The sequence below is a fragment of the Dasypus novemcinctus genome, chromosome 8, assembly GCF_030445035.2.
Source record: "Dasypus novemcinctus isolate mDasNov1 chromosome 8, mDasNov1.1.hap2, whole genome shotgun sequence".
NCBI lineage: Eukaryota > Metazoa > Chordata > Mammalia > Cingulata > Dasypodidae > Dasypus > Dasypus novemcinctus.
Window position 1 is genome coordinate 8,379,198 of NC_080680.1, and position 25,616 is coordinate 8,404,813.

The 25,616-nt window shown below is 35.9% G+C and overlaps 1 protein-coding gene across 3 annotated transcripts in view; it reads left to right on the forward strand.

The window, feature by feature from the left end:
• AUH (AU RNA binding methylglutaconyl-CoA hydratase) overlaps positions 1-25,616 on the forward strand; it is a 152,282-nt gene that overhangs the window by 38,995 nt on the left and 87,671 nt on the right. For 2 of the 3 annotated variants that reach the window (XM_058301426.2, XM_058301429.2), the window contains one exon: positions 7,136-7,222. The exons of the other annotated variant lie outside the window; for it this stretch is intronic. In XM_058301426.2, the coding sequence (XP_058157409.1) occupies positions 7,136-7,222 (87 nt within the window). The remainder of the gene's footprint in view (positions 1-7,135; positions 7,223-25,616) is intronic. 3 annotated transcript variants of the gene reach the window in all.

The window sequence follows — 25,616 nt, forward strand, 5'->3', positions numbered from 1 at the left end:
CTAGGCATTTGAAAGTGCATGGGAATATGGATGATTTTAAAGGAATCTATATTTCACCTGCAACTTCCATGTGTGCTCTTTCCTAAATCTTTTCGACTGACCTGTAGGTTGCACCCATTCTTTCCCACCTTCTCTTTCATCACTGCTCTTCCTGCATTTTACAACAGAAAGTCATCCCTGAGCTTATCTTGCTTCATTGCTCTGGTGGGGGAGGGGGCGGAGGGTAGGTATGCTTCTGAAAAGCCAAAATAACGTTGTTTAAAAGTATTAATGTTGAGAATGTCAATTGAGATTGTTTCCTTATTCTGGCAGTTTTCAATTCTTTGCTTTTAACATAATTTATGGACAATATAGTTGTCAATGGATTGTTAAATGTTTGATTACCATATGATTTTCAACAATCATATCTCTAATGGAGTTGCAAGAATTGCGTGTCATTGCTTACTGAAACTCCTTTCTTATTTATAAGAAAATGTTTTTTCAGTGTGAATCAAGTTAATGATAAACTCTGCTTCATTCTAGAAATGATTTTCATGTATTGATAAATAATAGAAAGGGAGGATAGTACCATCCTTTTCATTTAGATATGTTTTCAATAAAAGTTTACTTTTAATATTTGGTGGCCATCAGGTTTGCAAAATATTTATGCTTTGATCAATTGTGTGCTAATAATACTTGTAATGAAAAGTCAATCCAGATGAAAAGTTTTATTTAGCACTTCATAGTTACAGGGAATTTAATAAAAATTAATTCAATTTATATACGTGTTTTGTTGCAAGGAAATATGATAAATGGTCAATAAGATTTCTTAGGTATAAACACCTATTAGGGAGTAATTATGAGAAAGTGGAGATATGAATTCAAGAAGAAATATTGTTTAGGAAGAGTTTGTTTTTCCTATGGATGATTTTGAGAATGAAATTACTGGTATTTAAATTCTACTGAACATATTACAAATCACATGTCAGTTTTATTTTAAAATGCCAGTGTTTACAGTTCACCAGAAATTAAATCTTTACAACTCTTTATGAAGATTTGTCTGTATCAGCATGAAGAATGTTTAAGGGGACATGGTTTTTTTTTTTAAAGACTTATTTTATTTACTTATTCCCTCCCCTCCTCTTTGTTTGCACTTGCTGTCTGTTCTCTGTGTCTGTTGGCTGTGTGTTTGTTTTCTCTTTAGGAGGCATTGAGAACTGAACCTGGTACCTCCCATGTGGGAAAGAGGCGCTCAGTGGCTTGAGCCACATCAGCTCCCTGCTTTAATGTGTCTCCCATTGTCTTTCCTCTTTGTGTCTACTTGTTGTTTCAGCTTGCTGTGCCTGCCTATCATGCCCCTTTCTTCTCCAGGAGGCACTGGGAACCGAACCCAGAACCTCCCATGTGGTAGGCGGGAGCTCAGTTGCTTGAGCCACATCCACTTCCCTAAGATTTTTTTTTAGCAATAATGGGAAAAAAAGGCTAGCTTTTTTTTTTTTAAAGGTTGGCTTAAGTCAGGTTTTGGGGGGATGGTAACTGTGGGGTACTTGAAAATTTGGGGTACATTTTGGTTGTCACAATGATTGGGGGTCTTTACTGTCATTTTGTTAGTGGGGGCTAATGATGCCGGACATCTTGCAGTAGACAACAAAGAATAGTATTGTTTTCCATAATTTCTCAGAAGTGCCACTAACCTTGTCAACTACAAAAATAAATAAAGAAGTTTAATGCATAATTCCAAGACATGTTTGAAATTATAAAAAGAATACTAAGGGGGAAGCGGCTGTGGCTCAAGCAGCTGAGCTCCTGTTTACCACATGGAGGACCAGGGTTTGCTCCTTGGGACTTCCTGGTTAAAAACAAAAGACAGGTGTCCCAGACCTGTGTGGAGGAGACGTGGGCAAAGCGACACACCGAAAAGACGATGACACAGCCAGACAGAAAAAGAAAAAAAAAATAGGGAAGCAGATGTGGCTCAGACAATTGAGTGCCCACCTCCCATGTGGGAGGTTCCAAGTTCGGTTATAGGTGCCTCCTGAAAAAAAATGACAAGCAAAGCAAATGATAAAACCAACTCAGGGAAGCCAGTGTGGATCAGCGTTGAGCGCTGGCAAGCTTCCATAAACTCCCTCTTTTATTAGCACCTTGTGTTAGTGTGGTATGTTTGCTACATTTGATGAATATTCTAGTTGTACTATTAACTGTTCTCCATGGTTTACATTGGAGTTCACTGTGTTGCACTGTCCTGTGGTCTTTTTTTTTTTTTTTTTAATTTTTATTCTAATAACGTGTAACCTAAATTTTCCTCTTTTAACCACATTCAAATATATAGTTCATTGCTGGCAATCACACCCACAATGCCATGTTATACCATCACTACAATCCATTACCAAAACTTTTCTATCATCCCAAATAGAAACCGTATAATTTAAGCCTTAACTCCCCATTCCTTACCCCTACCCTGGTCTCTGGTAACCTGTATTCTAGTTCTTGACTCTCTTAAGTTTCCTTACTGTAATTATTTCATATCACTGAGATCATACAATATTTGTCCTTTTGTGTCTGGCTTATTTCACTCAACCTATTATCTTTAGGTTCATCCATTTTCTCATATGCATTAGAACTTCATTCCTTTGTACAGCTGAATAATATTCCATTGTATATAGTCCACACTTTGTTTTTGTGTTCATTTGTTTTGTATTCATTTGTTGGGTTGCTTCAGTCTTTTGGCAATTGTGAATAATGCTGCCTTGAACCTTAGTGTGTAAATATCTGTTCTTGTCCCTGCTTTAAATTCTTTGGAGAGTATAGTCCTAGAAGTGGGATTGCCAGATCATGTGGTAATTCTACGTTTAGCTTTCTGAGGAACTGCAAAACTGTCTTCCACAGTGGCTATACCATTGTACATTCCCACCAACAATGAATGAGTGTTCCTATTTCTCCCTATCTTCTCCAACACTTGTAATTTTATTTTATTAATTTATTTATTTTAATAGTAGCCATTCTAGTAGCTGTGAAATGGTTTCTCTTTGTGATTTGCATTTCCTTAATGGCTGCTGATGTTGACTATCTTCTTGGGCTTTTTGGCCATTTGTATATCTTTGGAGAAATGTATATTCAAGTCTTTTGCCCATTTTTAAATTGCGTTGTTTGTCTTTTTGTTGTTGAGTTGTGTTGTAGGATTTCTTTACATATTCTACATATTAAACTGTTATTATATATGCCATTTCCAAATATTTTTTCCCATTCTACAGGTTGTCTGTTTACTATCATAAAAAAGCCCTTTGATGCACAAGAGTTCTTAATTTTGATGAAGTTCCATTCATCTATTTTTCTTTTGTTACTTTTTGGGCATAAGTTTGAGAAACCATTGCCTAACACAAGGTTCTGCAGATGCTTCCTTATGTTTCTTCTAGGAATTTTATAGTTTTGGTTCTTACATTTACATCTTTGATCCATTTTGAATTATTCAAGGTATGAGTTAGGGGTCCATTTTCATTCTTTTGTATATGCGGACATTCAGTTTTTCCAGCACCATTTGTTGAAGAGATCATACTTTCCCCTTGAGTAGACTTGACATTGTTGTCAGAAGTCAGTTGGCCATAGAGGAAGGGTTTATTTCTTATTTCTCGATTTGATTCCACTGGTCCATTTGTTTTTCCTTGTGCCACTACCATGCTGTTTTGATTACTGTGGCTTTTCAATAACTTTTAAGATTGACAAGTGTGAGTGCTTCAACTTCGTTCTTTTTCAAGATGGTTTTGGCTATTTGAGACCCCTTACCTTTCCATATGAATGTGATGATTGGTTTTTCTATTTCTGCGCTTTCAAGAGTGTTGGTTTTAAAAAGGAGGAAAGTTGGTGGTAGCTGTGGAGGCAGGGGGTGGTGTGGAATCAGGAAATTTTTTTTTTTAATATAACCTTTCTTTAGGTACAGAAAATTGCACCAACCATGTGTGCATTTCTATAAATTTCTGCAAAATGAACTCACTTGTGTAACTGCCACCCACATTAAGAAATCGAACATGACCAGTACACCACAATCATCTCTCATGCCTCCTCCAACCATCAATTACCTTTACCCAAAAATATATTGGGGGATTACTCTGACTTTCATCACTAAATATTAATTTTGTCTGTTTTCAAACTTTATTTAACTGGAATTTTAGCTCATGCACATTTTTAAAGGCTGACTTCTTCGCAGCAGATTTGCACAGTTTAGTCTGTACTGTTATGTGTAGGAATAACCAGTTTTTGGCTCTTATGAATATAATTGCTGTGAAGGTGTTTGTACATGTCTTTTAGTGTACATATAATGCATTTCTTTTGGGTGTGTATTTAGGAGTGCAGTTGTTTTCCAAAGGGATTGTACCAATTTTATTCCCAATAATATCTTTTGATGAAAGAAAATTTTTATTTTAATTCCAGTCTTTTTCTTTTGAAAATCTTTAGAGAAATCTTAAAAAATATTTGCAGGAAATGGATGTGGCTCAACCATTGGACTCCCGTCTACCATATAGGAGGTCCAGGATTCGAAGCTTAGGGCCTCCTGGTGTGGGCAAGCTGGCCCACATGGAGTGCTGGCCCCACACAGGAGTGCCACCCTACGTGGGAGTGTCACCCAGCACAGGAAAGCTGCCCTGCGCAGGAGTGCCAGCCGACATGGACAGCTGGCTCAGCAAGATGATGCAACAAGAGACACAAAGGAGAGAAAATAAGACGACTAGCAGAACGGGGATATGGTGGCGCAAGAGAGTAATCGCCTCTCTCGCACTCCGGAAAGTCCCAGGATTGGTTCTGGAGCCACCTAGCGAGAAGACAAGCAGACACAGAAAAGAGACAACAGGGGGAATGGTAAGGGGGCGGGATAAATAAAAATAGATCTTAAAAAAAAATTGTTTTTCCTATCCCAAGGACTTGAAGATATTTGTGGATATTTTCATTAAGAAGTTGGTGATTTTACCGTTCACATACAGGCCTATGAATTGATCGATAGGAATTAAGGATCAAGATTTATTTATCTTTCAAGTGAATATTCGATTGTTCCAGAAGCATTTATTGGAAAGATCATCTTTTCATCACTTCTGCAGTACCACTTTTGTCATAAATTCAGGGGGTCTTTTTTGTACTCTACTTTTATGGCTATATGTAATAGCCAACATTTACTAAACATTATAATTCTTAATGTAAAATTTTATTCTGAATTTTGATTGGCAGTGATTTAAAACATTTCCTGTTTTTCTTAACATCCTACTAGTTAAAATTTATTTTTGGCCCTGCTGACTTAAGTATGAAGACGTGTATCAGAAATACAAAATTGTTTAAAAACTAACATAAGGTCACCCATACCAACTTATGCAATAAAATATTACAAATAAAATTGAAATCCTCTATGCACTGATTGTTAAACATCTTTCTTCCCTCCCCCAGAGGTACCAATTTAAATTAAGTGTTTATCATTTCCAGGCTCTAAACAGTATTCTCCTGGTTTTCAAATTTTTATACAAATGATGTCATCTTATGCATTTTTTTGCAACCATATTTTCCCTTCAACTGTTATTATCAACGTTATTATTTCCTTCAGCATTATATTTATAACCTCATTCATATTTTCATGCTACACATATAACATTCTACTGTATAAATATGTTCCAGTTTTATGTATTCTCCTATTCATGGATTTAGGTTATTCTCAATTTTTACCTATTATTTATTGCTACATTGAATGTTATTGTGCTTATTTTCTTGGACATAGATTTGAGAGATTTTCTAGGATTATGTATATTTAAGAATTGACGGATTGTAGGATAGCTACTTGCACAACTCTAATTTTCCCTCCTGCTAAAAGTATGTGAGGTTACTGATGCACCAGTCTAGCGAGTACTTCCTATTATATATGGTTATGATTAATTTGTAATGATCTAAATAAGAAATTCAGTAAATGAGTATAGGCTCATTTTACTTTGCAGTTTTACTTTGTCATATTTTATTTAAAGAAGGAGCTACCTTTTCTCCATTTAATTTTATCAAAACAAATGTCTTTGTTGAGCCACATGAATAAATAAAATGATCCCTTAAGGTGTTGCATATGCTTATTTCTTCAGAAGTTATGATTCTGTGTTAATCTCATAATCATGAAACTGTCAGTTTGTCATTTGTTCAAATGAGTCTGCAGTCACAAAGGATGGCATCCCCAAAGTGAAAAAAAAAAGATTTTTGGTACACTAAGACATTATTTGTGCTTTACACTGTTTTGACATTTGCACTGTTTGACATAGCACCAAAGCAATGGTGAAGAAAGCTGCCAGTGTCTTTGAAAGAATCAAGGTAAAGAAGTGGATTTGGCTCAACTGATAGAGTGTCCACCTACCATATCGGAGGTCCAGGGTTCAAACCCAGGGCTTCCTGCCCCGTGTGGTGAGCTGGCCAACACGCAGTGCTGATGTGCGCAAGGAGTGCCGTGCTACACAGAGGTGTCCCGCGTGTAGGAGAGCCCCATGCGCAAGGAGTATGCCCTGCAAGGAGAGCTGCCCCACATGAAAAAAGGTGCAGCCTGCTCAGGGGTGGCGCTGTACACATGGAGAGCTGATGCAGCAAGATGATGCAACAAAAAGAGGCACAGTTTCCCAATGCCACTGACAAGAATGAAAAGCGGACATAGAAGAACTCACAGTGAATGGACACAGAGAGCAGACAACCAGGGGGCAGGGAGGGGAGGGGAGAAAAAGAAATAAAAAATCTTTGAAAAAAAAAGAATCAAGGTAGTGGCACCAATCTTCAGTGATTTATGTTAATAACATTATTGGGTTTATTTGCATTTTCAAATAAATAAATAGTTAAAAATCATAGTTTCAGTTTCTAATACTGTAACTTCTGAAAGATATAACCAACTCAAACTAAATTTCTTCCTCTAAGAGTATAATGGAGCCCTGAGACCAAAATGTTTGAGAATCCCTGCACATGGTAGACTTATGAACAAAATGTTTTATATGTGCTGAGGTCATCATTGAGAAGGAAATCTTAGGTAATATAATACCTTCATCAGATGAATTCAGTTGATCTTCAAGCTTTATAGGAATCATAAGTACATTTTCTGTTGTTGGAGTTAAAATTTTATTTATAATTAGATTTTCTTTCTAAATAAAATATTTTGCAGGTGCTGACCTTAAAGAAAGAGTCAAAATGCACCCCAGTGAGGTTGGCCCTTTTGTCTCCAAAACAAGAGCAGTGATTAATGAAATAGGTAAGCAATTTAAATTCTCTTTTTCAGCATGCTGAAGATGATCCAAATGTCATTTTAAAAGTTATACCCACTGTCTTTATATAGAAGCTTTAGCCAAGGTGTTTATATAATTAAACAGTCATGACTTTCAGCTGATTGGTTTTAAATAGTACATAGTTTATTTAATTTGAAAATTTATGCAAAATATTTTATAGTTTCAGATGCTTCCTATGTATGGTAGCATGGCATATGAAGGTATTTATCAGAATACAAGAGAATAACACAATATATATTTATAGATTTGGAATTTTTTTCCTACATAAATTGGATCATACTATATACACAGTCTCTTGTGGACAATTCTTGTGGAAATTTTTGCATGTCAGAAGCTAATCTATTATTTTTAGTATTCCTGCTGCGTAGGAATCAGTAGGATAGTCTTATCTAATATTTAAATTATGTCTTCACTGATGGACATTTAGGTTTTTTCCTGTTATTATTCATAATAAAGCATTGAATAACCTTGTATAGCAGTCTCTGAGAATATCTGTTTGTATTTATAGGATAGATTCCTAAACATGGAATTGCAGTTTCAAGGATTATATGTTCATTTTACATTTTAATAAATCCTACTAATTATATTCTAAAAAGATTATAATAATTTATATTCCTATCAATTATAATAGAGTACCTTTTTCCTCATATTACTGCCAGCACTTAATGTTTTGCTAGGCTAAAAAAAAAAACTCAGCATTTTAATTTGCATTTTACCAAATGCTTGTGTGATATTTTTTCTTTTCAAATTAGACTTGCCTTCATCTTCTGTAATTTGCTTTTTCATGTCCTCCATCTTTTCTATAGGATTATTTAATAACTAATTTCTTTAAAAGACATTTGTATTAATCTTTTGTTTGTTAAATGTTTCCTTATGTGCCATCCTAAGTCAATTTCAGTAACTTGAGAATAAACCTAAAATTTTTTAATGTAAAATACTAGAATCCCTTCATTAATCCTTTTCTTTTTTTCCTTGAAGATGTTTTGGGCAATTCTCATGCATCAGTTCTTCCCAATGAATTTAGAATTATATTTTTAAAACAAAGGGGAGGGGAGCAGGGGTAGTTCAGTGGTTGAGCGCCTGCTTCCCATGTATGATATCCCGACGGGTCCAATCCCTGGCACCTCCTAAAACAAAAACAAAAACAAAAACAAAAAATCAAAAGGAAAATATACTCTGTTGGGACTCTGGTTGGGCTTTCACTAAATCTGTATAGTAATGCCCTTCAGGAAAGTTTTATACCTTTCTTCACATTGATCTTGGTCTTATATCTTGTTGTTTTTTCTTTGTATTTATTCCTATCTATTTTATAGCATTTGTTCTTTGGTGGGATCCTTCCCCAACCCCTTTCTGTTGCAGTCTGATTATTGGCAGTCTGTAGAAAAGCTATTAAATTTTATGTGCTTATTTTATATAAAGCCAGCTAATTCATGACTTGAATTAGTATGTCATTGTTCTTTCTCAGTTAATTTTCTTCTGTTTTCCAGATGAAAGCTCCCTATCTATATATAATGATGTTTTTATCTTTTCCTAACATTTTAATCTTACCTATTTTTCGTAGTTTCTCACATTGGTGAAGGCTCACTTGTTGAGGTGAGAATGCTCACCCTTATCTTTCTTTTAACTTTGATGGATATTTTTAATATTTTACCAATAATGATCAAATGCAGGGAGTTCTCTTTTAACCTGTTGGGAGTTTGTTACTGTTTTTGCTTTTGCTTTTTAAAATCAGGAATAAATATTAGAATTAATCAAATGCTTTACTGATGTCTATCAAGAAGATCTTATAACTTACTTGATTTAGTTTTCATTACACTGAATTAAATGAATAAATTTACTAATGCTGGAGTGGTCTTTTTTATTTTTTAAATTTTCTTCGTAGGTTTTTAAAAAAATTAAAGTTAATAGGTCGCAAGAAATATTATATTAAAAAACATAAAAAAACAAAAAACGTGAGAGGTTCCCAATCCCCCATATCATCATTTTTATAAATTGTATTTTTTTAAACATATATGCTTCACACAAAAAATGTTACATTAAAGAATATAAGAGGTTCCTGTGTACCCCCGCCCCACACCCCACTCCTCCCACACCAACAACCTCCCCTAGCATTGTGGACACTCCTCGCACTCGGTGAACACATTTTGGGGTACTGCTGCACTACACAGTAGTTCACACTCTCCCCCAGTACATTCAGGGGTTATTGCAGGATATATAAAGTCCAGCATCTGACCCTGCAGTATCATTAAGAACAACTCAAAATCCCAAAAATGCCCCCACATCACATCTCTTCTACCCTCTTCCTGCCCTCAGCAAGTACTGTGGCGCTGGAGTGGTCTTGTGTTGCTAGACTATCAGTCTTAGTCACTGCGGCTACTGGTAGTGGTAGCTTTTCATATACACTTCTTGACTCATGTTTTAAATTGTTTTGCTATAATCATAAATGAGAGTTGTCTTTTAATTTTATTTCGTGTGTTTTCCGTTTTTGATTTGGTATCAAGGTTGTACTGCATTAATGGAATGAGATCTATACAGCAAAATAATCTGGAAATTAAAACATTAGTAGAATTTGACCATTTCAGTGTTTTGGGGTCCTGTGTGGTTTGTTAGTGTTGTTTTATTGACTTATTTTAGGGCTAGAGTTTAAAAAATATGTCTCTGATTTCTAGAGTGTTTATTGGCTTAGTCACCAATTCTACCATTTTTGTTCTGAGTTGGTGTCCAGCTTAAACCTCGTACTCACTTATGAGGCAGAGCTTGAATTTTGGTTAGAAGTTGTTCAGATTGCTTGATGTTGGACGTAAATGCTGATGCTGCCAGTAATTTTACATACATGTCAAAAGGTACTGGTTAAGGCTGGTCCATTTGTTAGAATTACCTTGATGTTTCTTCCAGAACCTCTTTTTATTTAATGATTTTGAATTTGGAATTTTTCCAGGACTTTTTACATGGAGAATTCCTCCTACCTTTGCAGTAGCCTTTTCTTTCTTTGATAGTAGCAGTAGCTTCCCTTTTCTGGGTCCTGATTCAATCTACTTTTTTTTTTCTTTCCAAAATTCATCAATCTTTGTTCATAATACTTTTCATTACAACATTACAAAGGATTTAGAAATTTTAAGATGTCTTTTGAGATGATTCATTGAGATTTTGAAATGCAGGTAGAAACTAAGCATGCTTGGGCTGCCATCATGATCTAATCTGCTCCTATGTTAAACCCTCAGGCAAAGTTAAGTGGGCAAACAGTAAATATTTTAGGCTTTGCAACTACTCAGCTCTGCCAGTACAGTGCAAAAGCATCAGCTCTGGATGTATGTAAATGATTGTGCCTGGCTGTGCTCAGTTAAACTTTACTTTGTACACTGAAATTTGAATTTCCTATGATTTTCATTATCTTATGAAATATTCTTATTTTGAATTTTTTTTCGGCCATTTAAAAATTGAAAACTATTCTTAGTTCATGAGTGTTAGTTACTAAAATAAGTGCTGGGTTAGATTTTGCCTGTGGGCCATAGTTTATCAACTTCTGTTTTAACTATTGTTTTCTATAGAGACTATGACTGTAGTGATTTATGTTTTTGTTCTCATCATTTTACTGGTATGGTAGTACTTACTAGCCCATGTATATAAATATATACACATATATATGTACATATATATATAATTTATTTATTTATTTACCAGGAGATTGCTAAACAAAAGAAAGGATATATCGGTTTTGATACCAGGCATTATGCCCTTTAAGAGAAAAAGCATTATTAGTGAGGGAGACAATCACTACTGATGATAAAAGGTTCATTTTTTCAGAAAGACTTAAGTCTAAACTTGTATGTACAAAGTTCTTAAAACAAAAGTTGCAAGATACACAAATATAAAATTGATAAAACATAAAGATAATTTGGAAATTGACAAAAAAGCTGTAAAAATAATTTGACAGATCCTCCATTATTGTGGAAAATTTCAACCATCTTATTTTATCATGAGCTCAAAAAGACGAAGATTAGTCAAAATAAAGATTTCAACTACATAAATATCAAGTGTGATTTTTTAAATCCTTACCCACAAATTAGAGATATCTCTGTACTTATACCTATAGGTACTTATACCTATTCTTATACTTACATACACACATACTGAGAGAGGCTTGAAAAACATATATTGGTGCATTTGAAAAGAACTTCTCAAGAACTTATGGGTCAAGGAAGAAACTATAATGGAAAAATACTAAGACTGAATAATGATAAAAATATTGAATGTCTCAATTTATGGGATTTGGCTGAAGTGGTACTTTCAGGGAAATTCATAACCTTAAATGCATATATTAGCAAGGGAAAAAGACTGAAAATAAATAGCTAAACATTTACCTTAAAAGGTTATAAAAAGAAAAAATTAATAAATCCAAAGAAAATGGAAGCAAGGCAAATAATGAAAGTATCAGAAGTTAGTGAAATTGAATATGGAGATGCAGTAGAGAGGATCAACACAAGGCTAGACCTCTGAACAGGGGTACAAAGAGAATAAACTCAATAAATATTACAAATTTTTACAAATACAGCAGAAATTACAAAGATAGTAAGTAAATACTGTGAAAAACTTTATGCTAATAAACATGAAAAACTTTATGCTAATAAATATGAAATTTCAATCTTAAGAGGAAATGGATGCTGGAATAGTCATAAAACCACTGAAGAAATTGAATCAGTCATTAAATATTTTTTTCACAGAGAACGCACCAGGCCCAGTTGTTTTTACATGTAAGTTATATACATTTTTGGTGCTCTTTCTAGCCTGTAATGAATAGATCATTACAATCTTATACAGACTGTTCCAGAGAATAGAATAACAAGGGTACACTCCCAAGCTCATTTCAGACTTGTATTACCTTCATACCCAACTCTGACAAAACAATGCAAGAAAAGATTAATAGGGGCCAGATTCCCTTGTAGGCATAGATGAAATCCAGTAGCTTGTAAAAAAAGACCAACTTGGGTTTTCCCAGGAAAGCAAGAGTGGTTTCTATTAAAAATCTTTACATTTATTCATGATACTAGCCAATTAAAGTAAAATCATATGATTATCTCAATAGACTGAAAAGGAACATTGGAGAAATGTCAACATGTAATCATGGAAAAAGCTCTCAGCAAAGTAGGAAAAGAAGAAAACTGTTAGCCTGATGAGAAAAGGTATCTGTTTCTTGTAGTAGAATGTTAGAAGCAGTTTCTAAAATTGGAAAGAAGTCAAGAAGCCTATTATTACCACCTCTCTTCAACGTTGTTCTGTAAATCCTAGCCTGTGGAAAGATAGGAAATAGAAATAAAAGAAAGAAGCACTGTAGAGGAAGAAATAACACTCTTCTCAAGTGGTATGAGTATCTGTGAAAAGCTGAAATGGTTTACATATTATTAGAAATAATAATTATGTGACACGAGGGCTGAGCATTTAACAGATGATAGTTGTATTTCTTTATGCCAGCAAGAGACAAGAGACGTCAGTCCAGGAAAGATACCATTGACAGTAGGAACAGAAAATACAATGAATCTAGGAATAAATGTAATATTTGGAAAATTATGAAACTTTATTGTAACACATTAAATAAGAGTTAAATGGAGATATATTTTCATGAATAGGAAGACTTATTATCAAAAAGATGATTTTCACATGATGTATAGATTCAATGTAATTTCACTTAAATTCTTGGCATTAATTTTTTTGAGGAACTTGATGAGTGGAAAAGAGTCCCCTGTGTAGCCAGACACTCCTAAAGAAGAAGAAAATTGGGGGCCTTTTCCTGTCAGTTCTCAAGACAATTAAAAATTGTGGAAATTAAGATGATATAGGCTTTGGGAAACAGACCCATGGGGAACCGATTACATGTCAAGAGGCATTGCAGATCTCTGAGGAATAGCAAAACATTTATAATTTTCAGAGAGTGAAGAAATTCTTAAAACACAAAATGCAGTACACAAAAGGAGAGATTGATAAGTTCTACCAAATTAGTATTAAATCCCCGTTTATTGAAAGACACTATAAAGGAAGTAGAAAGAAAATCCTCAAATTGGGAGAAAATCCTTGAAATACATAGCTGATAAAGGATTCATGTATATATGTGTGCTTACACGAATAGGTATGTACTAACGTCCTAGAACCCAGTAAGAAAAGACAACACAACAGAAAAACAAGTTTCACATGAGGGTGAGGAATGGGGAGTAAACGTGAAAAGATGATCAGTCTTATTAATAATCATAGAAATGCCAAGTAAAACTACAGTGGGATGCTGTTTTATATCCAACAGATCAGCCCAAAATTCTGAAGCCAGATATTACCAAGGAGGTAGGTTTATACATTTCTAATGGGAATATAAATTGGTATAACTTCTTATAAAAACAATTTGACATTGTTTTAGAAAGTTGAATAGCCACATTTCATAAAATTTAGTAGCTCACTTTTTAGAGTTGGGGATTTACTTACAGAGGTGACTTTAAGACTGTTTTTATTAGACCTATAATAAATTTATTTTACAGTTTTGCCCGTTGTAGGAGTATCAGTAATGGGGCACATCAAAGTTCATGAAGTAATACTCTTTCATTGGCACTGCATTTTGCTATTGTTAATATTTTCTATTCTATTACATTAAAAAAAAAAATCCCGTCTTTGACCTACTAATGAATGGGTTGTACTTGGAATTTGAAAATATACTATTTTATAGAAATGTTTGTACTTATGTCCTAGGGAAACTTGTATTAGGAACAAGAAAAAGACTTTATAATAACAATCTTTTTAATACACAAAAAGCTGAAAACAACCAAATTTCAACTGCAAGAGAATGGATAAGGATACATATGTCTCTTTGTATAGTGGAGTAGTGGAGAGCATTGCAAATAAATAGTATATATAGAGAACAACCTGGATACATCTTTGAAACATACTTTTGAATTAAGAGCATTACAATAGCATTTTCATAAAACTACATGCAAAACTGTTTATAGTTTAGGGATACATACATGTATATTCATCACAGAAGCAGAGGAAGAAATCAGTGATTAACACATCGTTCACGGTGGTGGCTTCCTTTGGGTTTGAGAAGGCAGGTGGGAGAACAGATGAAGGGCACCTAGATAGACCTGTTCTTCCTCTGAGTGGAGATTTTATGGGCGTTGTTACTATGCTTCCTTACTACATGTGCTACATCTGTTCTTACATGCACCGATTCAGGTGGTAGGGGAGCCTACCTTGTTCTCCAGGGATGCTTCCCGTGCAGACCCTCAAGTGGTTAAAATCCCTGGCCTTGGGGTGCCAAAGCCAGTTCATACGACTCAAGGCTGCTAAGTTTTCAGAAATTTTGCATGGGAGTTGTGTGACAGTTGGCAGCTTGAAAGCAGCCGTTGTAGGAGTATCAGTAATGGGGCACATCAAGACACAGCCCTGCCTCTCTGTTGTTTCCTGTCATATTTGCATCCTCCAGTACCTGAGGTTCTCTCTCAGTGGTAGTGAAGTGCATTTGGGCTTTCTTCTTGGCCACAGTGACTTCCTGAGCTCTGCCTGCCTTTAATGAGAGAACCTTTAAGGAGCTTAAAAGTGCTGGATTTAGGGAAGTGGATTTGGCTCAACAGATAGGGCATCCGCCTACCACATGGGAAGTCCAGGGTTCAAACCCAGGGCCTCCTGACCCATGTGGTGAGCTGGCCCACATACAGTGCTGATGCGCGCAAGGAGTGCCCTGCCATGCAGGGGTGCCCCCCACGTAGGGGAGCCCTACGTGCAAGGAGTGCGCCTCGTGAGCTGCATGAAAAAAGTGCAGCCTGTCCAGGAGTAGTGCCATGCACATGGAGAGCTGACACAGCGAGATGATGCAACAAAAAGAGATACAGATTCCCGGTGCTGCTGACAAGAACACAAGCGGAAACAGAAGAACACACAGTGAATGGACACAGAGAGCAGATATGGGGGTGGGGGGGGGAAGGAAGTGGGGAGAGAAAAAGGACTGGATTTATTTGAAAGTTACTCTATTTTATAAGGATGGAGATAGAAGTTCTAGTTTTCATTCAGAGTCACTAAATTGCTTACTTCAGTGTTTCTAGTTTCTTAGAAACTCTTTTCAAAAGTAATTCTAAAATCCTAGAGCAAAATTCAGTTCCTCTTTTCTTTTTCAAAGAAAAGTCATGTGATCATTTTAAAATATTGTATTCTAACCAAATGGTACATTCTCAGATTTCTAAAAGATTAAATCATTGTTACAACTTCCTCCCCTCTTCAATCATGGGATAGCTTGGTTGAAAACAATAATTTGAATATTTTAAAATATCAGGCATCAGCAAGGATGTCCAGACATGAAATTCTACCACATACCACATATCAGTGGTTGTTCCCTAACTTTACTGTGGCCTTCTAGAACTTTGATGAGGCACCTGCCTAGTTGGAACCAATGTTGTGCAAGTTAGGAGACATTTATTATCCTGTTGATGGCTCTTCTTGTCTTTAGTAGGAATTTAAATTAAGTGAATTTCATGAAGAGCTAGCAAACATTTGTAGAATTCCCCTAAGTAGGAACTCTGAGGGGGAAGGCCTCCTTTTCTTAAGTTGAGGCATCGAAGAATCACTACCTAATGATAAGGAAATATTTGAAATACGTTTTCACTAGAATTTTAGATAACAAAATCTATTGTGATCCAGATGATTTTTTAAAAAATGGTCTTTCACTGTAATGCTTTAAAATGCCAGGCACTTCCGTTTCCTTTTCTTTTCTCTGATGAAATAAAATCACAAAGACTTTAATTTAGTTGTATAAATGCAAAGCTGAATTTTTTTTGAAATAAAGGTAATTATATTAAAAGTGATGCATTACAAAATTCATCTATTTAACAAACATTTCTTAAGATTTTGTTTTACTCTAAAGTTTTATGAAAGGAAATAATTTAATTTTGAAAGTTTTCAAATTCTCTAGCATTTCCTTCATGTGATTAAAAAGCTATATGTATTTTTCTGTCAGAAAAAAACCCTTTCTGGGTCATATACATGGAACATATTTTTGTACAAAATAAATCACTAATCAAAACAAAATGCCACTGTGTGGTGGAATCGCACATATCAAACTTGCAGAAGCTGGGTTTGCTTTTGTAATCGGACCCTTTACTGCCCTGACCTGGCTGTCTTTGTACAAGGTGGCATTCTTTAGTGTTTTGGTGACTGGGTGGTCTTTCGGTCATATTTATCCTACGCTTAAGGTTACACTTTATCTTATTACCCGAAGTTGCTTTAATGTTATCACAAGATCTGCCCAGCTTAACCTTCTTTCTGCAAGGTATTCCTGTGAGATGATGGTTATTAGGTCGTAGAAAAGTTACATTTTATACATTATTGAAATATGGTGAACTTCTATGAATTGTTTAGGTGTAAGTTTATTGAGTCATACCAGTTGAAATCACTTCATGTGAGGTCAGAAGATGCAGATTCTTGTGTGAACGCTACCATTTGTGGGTGCCTGACCTTGAGCAAAAACCCTGCTGAGCCCTTAACCTTGTTTCAGTTTCATTTGGTCACGAGCAGGTTCACCAGTGATCCCTTCTTACAGGCTTTTAATTTGCTAAATTAAAGCTCTATGATTTATTTTATATATGTATTTATAGGTATATGTAAGTATGTATTTTATGTCATACTTGCGCTCTATTCCAAGACACTACACACAGAAATCACTCAGTAAATGGTGGTGACTAGAAAATGACTACATCCTAAGTGATGCAGGAAGAAGCAGCGTGCACCCCGCCGTCCATGAGCCGTTAGAATTGTGCATGTTCACGCTGCCTGAAACCTGCGGTGGCGTCGGCTCCACCGGCCCTCCAGCAGCCCTCTCAGCCTTTGCTGACAGCGCACCAGTGATCTCTGCATCCGATTCAAACCCGAGGGGCCTCTCTTTGCAGACATGCTGCCTGTCACTGCCTTTGCTTGCTTTTCATCTGTCCTGCCTGCCCTCCTCATTAGTTGGTTTTTAAGCCTCTGCCTTGAGTATTTCCTTTCTGTTTTGCCCTGTTCCCCTCTCTAATAATCTAGAACCTCCTAGGATTGGGACCTTCTTTGAATCCTGATGGTTGTTCTAATATCTCACCTATCTCACAACTAGCTTTCCTTCTTTTGATCAGCATATTAATTTTCAAATCTACTCGTGTAAGAACCATGACTTTTTTTCCATCTGTACCTAGTATCTAGCATTGTAAACAGCACATGGTATGTACCCAGTTGAAAAAGTGAATTGACGGAGATGTTGTTGGATTTAGACACATGAGCCAAATCCTGCAGAATTCCTCTCATCTTCAGATTGGAATCCCTTTCTGTCTGCCTTTACCTAAAATTACAAAGATTGTGCTTGAACTTTTCCTGAGTTGGATTCTTTCTCTTCCACATCAGCTCCAGGTTGCTCCTGGGATCTAAGAGAGGATGATAGACTGACCATGGATGGTTCGTTTGTTTGTTGTGATAGTAAATTGTGACCATTTCCCCTTTGCTGGAATGGTTTGGGAGGTATGATCAGTTCAATTTTGATATATGAAGTTACTGACGCTGAGTAGACATTCAAGTGGAAATGTCAAGGAGGCAACGAGATTTGAGGTTTGTGTTCAGGCAGGTAGTCCAGGCTCAAGATAAAATTTGGAAAACATCAGCATGTAGGTACTGTGTGAAACCTTGATCCTGGAAGAGACTTAGGGAGTTACTGAGAGAGAAAAAAGTCTCAGGTCCCTGATGTGTCATAGTGGTTTAGAGATGAGGTGAAGAAGAACCAGGAAAGGAGACCCCCAAAGATCAGCTAGGATACCAGGGAGATAGGAGGAAACTGTTCTGAAAGCAAGTGAAGAAGTGTTTTAAGAAGGAGGGGATGGGTATGATCAAAAGCTTTTGACAGATTAGTTAAGGTGAACATTAAGATTTGACTACTGGAATTTGCAATATGGTTGTTATTGGTGACATTAGCAAATACCTTTTGGAGAGGAATTTTGGGGCTCTAGGTGTCCACTTCCTTGGCTGGCAAAGGGTTAAGAGCTCCATTCTTCGGGCACTTTAGGGGGGCCTCTGGTCTGATTGTTGGTCTTTTTGTCATCAGTCCATTTAGAGGTAGCTAGTTCTCTGAAACTTTACCCTTGTGAAGAAATACTTCCCACGATTTGGTTTCTAGTAAACTAGAAATGAGGTAGTATTTAGACTGTTTTTCCTAAAAAATATGTATATATATATTTCTATGAGGTATAACATCTGGTTTATCTTGATTTTGTAATAGTCTGTGATGTAAGATTCACAATCTTTGAATATAACTATGACATGAATAATTGTTATTAAAGTTTAAAGTGTTGTATTTGTCGTTTAACACATTTAGTCATTATATTTTTAATTACATTAAATGTTAAAACTACAATGTGCTTAGAAAGGTATAAATCCATTTAAAACTCTTCCTAGCCCCTGAATTAAGATCTAGAGATTCTTGAGTACTTATTTTAAAAAAGGGCACACATGATTTCCAAGTATATGTCTTCTAAGTATTCTGTTTGATTTAGAAGCATATGATATGTTTTCACAAAAAGCTAGAGATGCTTGTTTTTTAAGCTTTAATGGTTTCCACCATTTTTACAAATTTTACGGCTTTTTCAGATACTTCATTTTTGTTTTTACTTTATCTGAAATAAAGCATAACTTATTCTGAAAATAAATAGTATCTCAGTAATTATTGTAACACAGCTTCAGAGAATATATATGTTAGATTTTCTTTGCCTAAACAATTACTTGATTTTCATTTTAGACGAAACTGTGTTAAGAATTGCTTAATAAAGAATATTTGTTAAGGTTTACATGATAGCTTATTACTTTGCCAAGTTAACCTGAAATGTTTATGTTCACTATGCTGTTTTTGTTTTTTTGAAGGTCTAGTAGCTTTATTAAAATAAATAATTAGAATAGTTAAATTGGATACAATTTGCTGAATTATGGTATGTGAAAGATTGTTTGATTAAATACTCTAATTAACCATCTTTATTAGTTTGCAAGTTGTGACTTACAGACCTTAATTTTTGTTTTCTTATTCATCTGGCCAAGAATGATGGAAAATGAAAACAAGTATCTAGGAGTCATTTGTTTTTCCTTATGAATTGTTAATATCCCCCTCCTATTGAATCATAATTCAGTATTGCGTTACACTTCACAATTTACAATTTATGGTCACTCTCCTCCCTTTTTTAGAATTGTATTGCCTTTGCTGCTTTCATCAGATGTTAATCACATTATGACTTTTGCCTGTTTTTGTGAAAACTGTATTATTTTGTACTAAATATAGCAGGAGTTTATGAACTGAGCTCTTTTACTTAACTCCAAAATATTCCCTGGAATATTCTAGAATTTGCAAGACCAGAAAAGTAATTTATTCTTATTTGACTTTTCTCTGTTCCATACTTTTAATTCCATAAAGAATACCTGAATATATGCGTATTATAAACATTTAACTCTTTTTGTAGCAACTTTCTCCCATTCCATTTTTCTTCCACATAAGTAATTATTGCTAATATGCTAATTTAATATGTGTGTTTTTAGACCTTTTTTGGCTTTTAAATAAGTATATATATTTTGTATACATTGGCATGTAGACTAGATATAAACATTTTTATGAAAATAATCACATAAACAGGTGTTCTGTTGTTTCAATTTTGGAAATTTATAGCTTTACTAATTTATCTATTTCACCTAATTTTCAAATATATTAGTGTAAAGTAATTCATGATATTCTCTTACCTGTGTAATGTCTGTAGGGTCAACAGTGATGGCCCCTTTCTATTTTTGATACTGTTTATTTGTGTCTTTTTCCCCTTTATCAGTCTTACCAGAGCCTTATCAGTTTTATTAGACATTTTGAAAAATCAGTTTTGGACTTTGATTGTCTCTGTTTTTTTCATATTTTAATTCCTATTCTGATTTTTATTCATTCCTTTCTTTTTTCTGGGTTTAATTTGTTGCTTTATTTAAACTATTTAGAATAGATGTTTATATCAACTGTTTTCTGTTACCTAGGCACACATTAGACCTTTTTTTGTCCTTTATATCTCTACTTTTTTTCTGTGTTTTCCATTGGTTTGTGCCTCCTTACTGCTCACTGAGTTTCTTATCATCTTTCTTCAGATCACTAATTTTCTCATTAGCTGTATCTGATCTGTTGCTAATCATAAACATTGAGTTTGTAATTTCATTTTTAAAAATTTTCAGTTTTCTTTGGTTCTTTTGAAAATCATTTAAGTCACTTTTATTTACCATTTTCTGCCTGATTCATTGTTTTAACTTTCTCAATTTTGTACAGATCTTTTTGTCTTTATTTTTCTTTCTACTGCTTCTTACTGTATCTTGTTTCCTTCCGTACCTGGTTATCTTTTGACTGTGATAGATTTTGCATTTGAAAATTTATTTCTGGGAGTAATTTGGGGTTTATTTTCTTTTTAATATTTCATAGATTCCTTCTGTGTCTTCCTGTGGTTATATAATAATGTATTTAACTATTTCTATTTGTAATAAATAGAACTCTCTCTTCCCTCCCAGGTTCTGAATAAATTGAAAAAGAAAGAGTGAAATAGATGAAAAAAGGCAAATTACTATTTTTAGGTAGCTGAGCCAAGGATACCCATTCATTCATTCTTAAATTGGCCAATCAGATAAGCATATAATATAGTGGATTTGAAAAAATGAGGAGCCAGTTTTAGCAGATGCAGCCCACCTCTGTAATGCTATTCCTATTACATATTTAGCAGTTATATACACTGGGCACTTTCTAGTTGTGAAAGTGGCCTTGTGAGAAAGAGAGCACTTCTGGAGGCTAATGGCTGGGATCAGCTTGTGTCTCTGTTGACTTGATCCTCTCCTGCTGAGCCACTCTGCTAAGCTAAGGGAAAGAAAATGGACCTCCACACCATCCATATTTGCTGTGGATGAGGTTTTTTTTTTGTTTGTTTTTTGTTTTTTGTTTTTTTTTTAAATTTTTTTATTTTTTATTGACTTTGTAATAATATTACATTAAAAATATATATGTGAGGTCCCATTCAACCTCACCCCCCCACCCCCCCTCTCCCCCCCCCAACAACACTCGTTCCCATCTGTGGATGAGTTTTTGTTATTCCTTTCTTGCTTATCTGTTGTTATATTGGTCAGAAAACAGTGATGACATTTGCGTTGTTTTGAATTTATTGTTTATTTTTGCTTTACGGATACTGCTGTGTTACTTGGGCCATAGATATTTATGGCTGCTGGAACTTTTTGTGGATTACTCTTTTATTATGCCTTATAAAGTACCTTTCTTTGCCCCTTTAATGCTTTTGCCCTGTCAGCTCCTTTCTTTGATGAGATTGTGAAGTATTCCGTGTTTGTATTTATTTGTAGTTGTTTAAGGTATTATACCCATCCTTTTAAAAAAAAAAATTTCTGAGTTAAGTATGTCTAATGCTCTGGTTGTAGTTGAATTTTACCTCGTGATCCAGTCATAGTCTTTTTGTTACTGGTTGAATATAGTTCATTTAAATTCATATTTTAATATAAATTTTTTATTAGAGAAGTTTAGGTTTACAGAAAAATCACCTAGAAGCATACAAATACCTGTCTTCCCCCACTTTTAACACCTTGCATTAATGTGGTACCTTTATACCACACTATAATTGTGAAAGAGTATTATAATTGCACTATTAACTATAGTCCATAGTTTTTACACTAGGGTTTACTGTGTTGTACAGTCCTGTTTTTTTTTTTTTTATTATTTTTATTCTAGTACCATATAAAATTTTCCAATTCTAGTCACAACCAAAATATAAGTCAGTGCTTAAATGACTTTCACATTGTGCTACCGTCACCCCAAATAGCCACTCTGCACCAGCTAAGGATTAACTCCTCCTTGGCTCCGTCCACGCGCCCCTGTAGCTTGTCTTCTGGTCTCTGGCTTTTCTAAGTATCATCTGCATTTGTTTGGCGTGGAGTCTGTTGTTGTTAAGTCTGCCATTCTGATCACAGCTCTTGCTGCATTCCTGTCAGCCTTGCTATCACTGTGTGGTCAGCCTGGTATCCTGCTGAGATGGGTCAACTTAGGATCTAGGAGTTCTCCAAGTTTACTGCGCACATAGATCGCCCGGGAATCTTGTTAAGATGCAGATCCTGGTTCAGTAGCTCTGAGTTAAGACTTCTGTGTTCCTAGCATGCTCCCAGGTGGCTGGGAGCACTGGGCACACCCTGAACACGCAGAGCACAGGCTCGTTCCACCACAGCCCTGAAGCAGGCCAAGTGCAGGTGAGCCTCTTCTAGGCCATCTTTTTACCAGAAATGAACATGACTGCATTTTTCAGGCTGTCGAGCTTTCTACGTGCCAAGAGCTGTCTTACACCCCTTTACCAAGGAACCTACACCTGGAACAGCAGTCCACCGTTGGAAGTCACTGCTCAATTAGAAATGTAGTCTTCCATCTAGAGCCCATTTGTCTCTTGTGCTGTCAAACAAAGGAATCGAGTGGGACTGTGCAGGGACCTACCCCCACATCTCACCTCGGCATTTTCCCCACGGAGGCTTTGTTTGAGTTGGAGTTTGATAAGAGGCCTCTGGTGGTACCCTTCCTGCTTCAGTAACTTCCTTGCTCAGGAACTGGGCACGCTGGCACAGTGTGGGCCAGCGCAAGTCAGAACCCGTGGCGGTCATCCGCCTGGTGCTGCACTCCTGGTGGGCTGAGTGAGTGTGACATCGCTCTGGTCTCCAGGGCGCTCTTCACACTTCCTGAAGGGCCTCGGCTTCCCTTTTTTTCCCCCAGGGGAAAGCTAGGCACTGGCCTATGAGGCAGAATCTTCAGGGGCCTCTGAGTCAGGGCCACGAGGAGAGCTGGTGCGGCTAGGTGATGGGCAGTGATGGAGAGGAGAAGGCCCTGGAGCAGACCACTGGTGGTCAAATTGGCTCGCCACCAGGCCAGTTACTGCGGTTTCTGGGCCTCCATGACCTTCTGTCATACACTGATCAGAGGCTTACGTAATGTTTGTACGGTTCTGAGTCAATGGTTGGCACGTATTAAACACTATATATGTATTTGTTAGGTGCACAGGAAGGTAGGTTTGAAGGAAGGTAGCAAGGTGGCAAGGCAGGTGGGTAAGTGGTAGGCTTAGAAAAATTAAGCATCTTTTCTCACCTCTCACGGTGGTTGTGGCTGCAGATTTGAGCCGGGATGTGACATCTGGACTTCCTACCATTGCATTCTGCTGCTTGCCTTAGCACATTCTGCATGATGCCTGGCATATATTTATTTGAAGAAGCGGTGACTGAACTTAGTACTTTGCCAGCTTGCTAATTTGTACAGCCCTGAAGTGTCAGCATAAGCACGGTGCACTGATCTACCACTGGTGAACTCAAATGGATTAAACTTTGTCTCTCTTGTTCTGGCTTGGATATTGTCAGTAATAAAATGAAGTAGTGAATAAGTTGATGTGTTATTACATTATTGACCTTCAGTTACAATAAGGAATACGTTTTTTTCAATAACTGAGTGTGCTTTTTAATTTTATTAAAATATAGCTATTCTCTTGTGGTTGACTTAAGAAAGTCACCACCTGTTTTATGTCATATCAAATTGTTTTATAAATGGTATACCAGGTCGTTGAAAAGTTTCTAAAGGAGAGAGTGTCTTGGTGTGGTGCTGTAATAATGTATTGCTTCATTTTCCAAATAGACTTTTATAAGTTTTAGATGCCCCGTGCTGTTAAGAATTAAAGAAGGAGCTCTTTGCCTTAGTCATTCAGTATAAAATAGGGAGCGCCGCACCAAGGTTGGCCTCCTGTTTGTGTAGCTCCTGTTCTTATTTGCAATACTAACAACAACCGGAAGATGCCTGGCTCTGTTCGCCTTTGCCACAGGCCTTTGGTTTCACTTGAAGAGGAGATTACTTATTTCATTGTCCTGCTGCTAAGCATTTTTCTCTCTCTATCCTGGGGCAAATTCATTTTTCTGGTATTTTTCTTTTTCTTTTTTGCATGAATGGATACATACTGAAAATAGGGTGATGAAACTGTACCAGTGCACGTGGGAAGGATGCCATTTGTTCTTGACCTAAAAGAAATAATGATGACCTCACCTGTAAGGAATCCTGCTGTGCTGTTCACTCAACACTACAACTTGGAAGTTTCTCCTCTCAGGCTGAAATCAAGGTGCCCCATGTAGGACCTTTTACCTGAAGGCCTGTGGGGCCTGATTCTCACCCTGGGGAGCGTGTCTCCCATCTGCAGGGCTTGGGTAGTGCTGTTCTTTGTCGTTTGGCTGAAGTCAACTTTTAGCCGAAATTAAGGATAATTTGGAATTCATTTATAATTGTCAGTTAACCTTTAGTTGATTTCTTTTCTTCTTGAATGCTGCCATTAAAGTCAGATTTCCAGTGAACTGTACAGAGCTCTTTTCTGTTGAAATGTTTGGATTTTCCTTTTTGCATAAGAACATTATTAGCAAAACCAAATTAAAAATCATGACCGATACTGGAGGTTTTTCCTGGATAATCATGTTTTTATTTTTCTAGACGCACACTGATAAATTTCTGTCCATTATTTGTTGCATTTGTTTGAGAACAGAAAGTAGATGCTAAGATTTCCTCCCCATGCTTATTACCCTCTGCCTCCAGATACTTTAGGCAGTATGATGGCCTTTCGCAAACTGCTTGAAGCTACACACACTTTCTTTGGGGCACCTCTTTCCCCTTTCTTCCCCTTAAAATAGCAAAACTGTTTAATTGTTTGCTTTTGCTTTAACTGTATTTATAGGAGCATATGAAAGGAGTATTATCTTATTTGTCATACCTGGCTCATTTCCTGGTACTAAACTCAAAATAGCATCTAATCCTGTTGGGCACATGACAGATTGAGTCATGATTTCTTTGTATTGCTGTTGGGAATGGGTATTGTTCATTGGGTTTGCAGTTATTTTGTTTGGTTGCAGCCTTATACAGCTGCCATTTTAATATTCCTCAGTTTTTTTTTTAAAGTGATAATCTACCTTTCTAAAAGTATCTTTTATTGATTTTCCTCTATGGTTATTAAGTGCCAACAAGTAGGGAAAACACTAGATGAAAAAACAAACACTTTAGATAATTGAACCTAGTATGTGCTTTGAGGTGATATATATTTTCTGGGAAAAGATTTACTAAGATAAACACAGTTTAATACTTAATTACAGCTGTTCTGCTTAAATAATTTCAAAATAATTTTATTAATTACTGTTTGAAAACTCCAAGTAGTTAATCTATTTAATGATTTGAGAAAATAATTTTCATTAATTCCAAAAAGTGTAGTGGGTGTTATATTCTCTAACTTCAGAATTAAGAAGCCTGAGCATGGGCTGATTTGG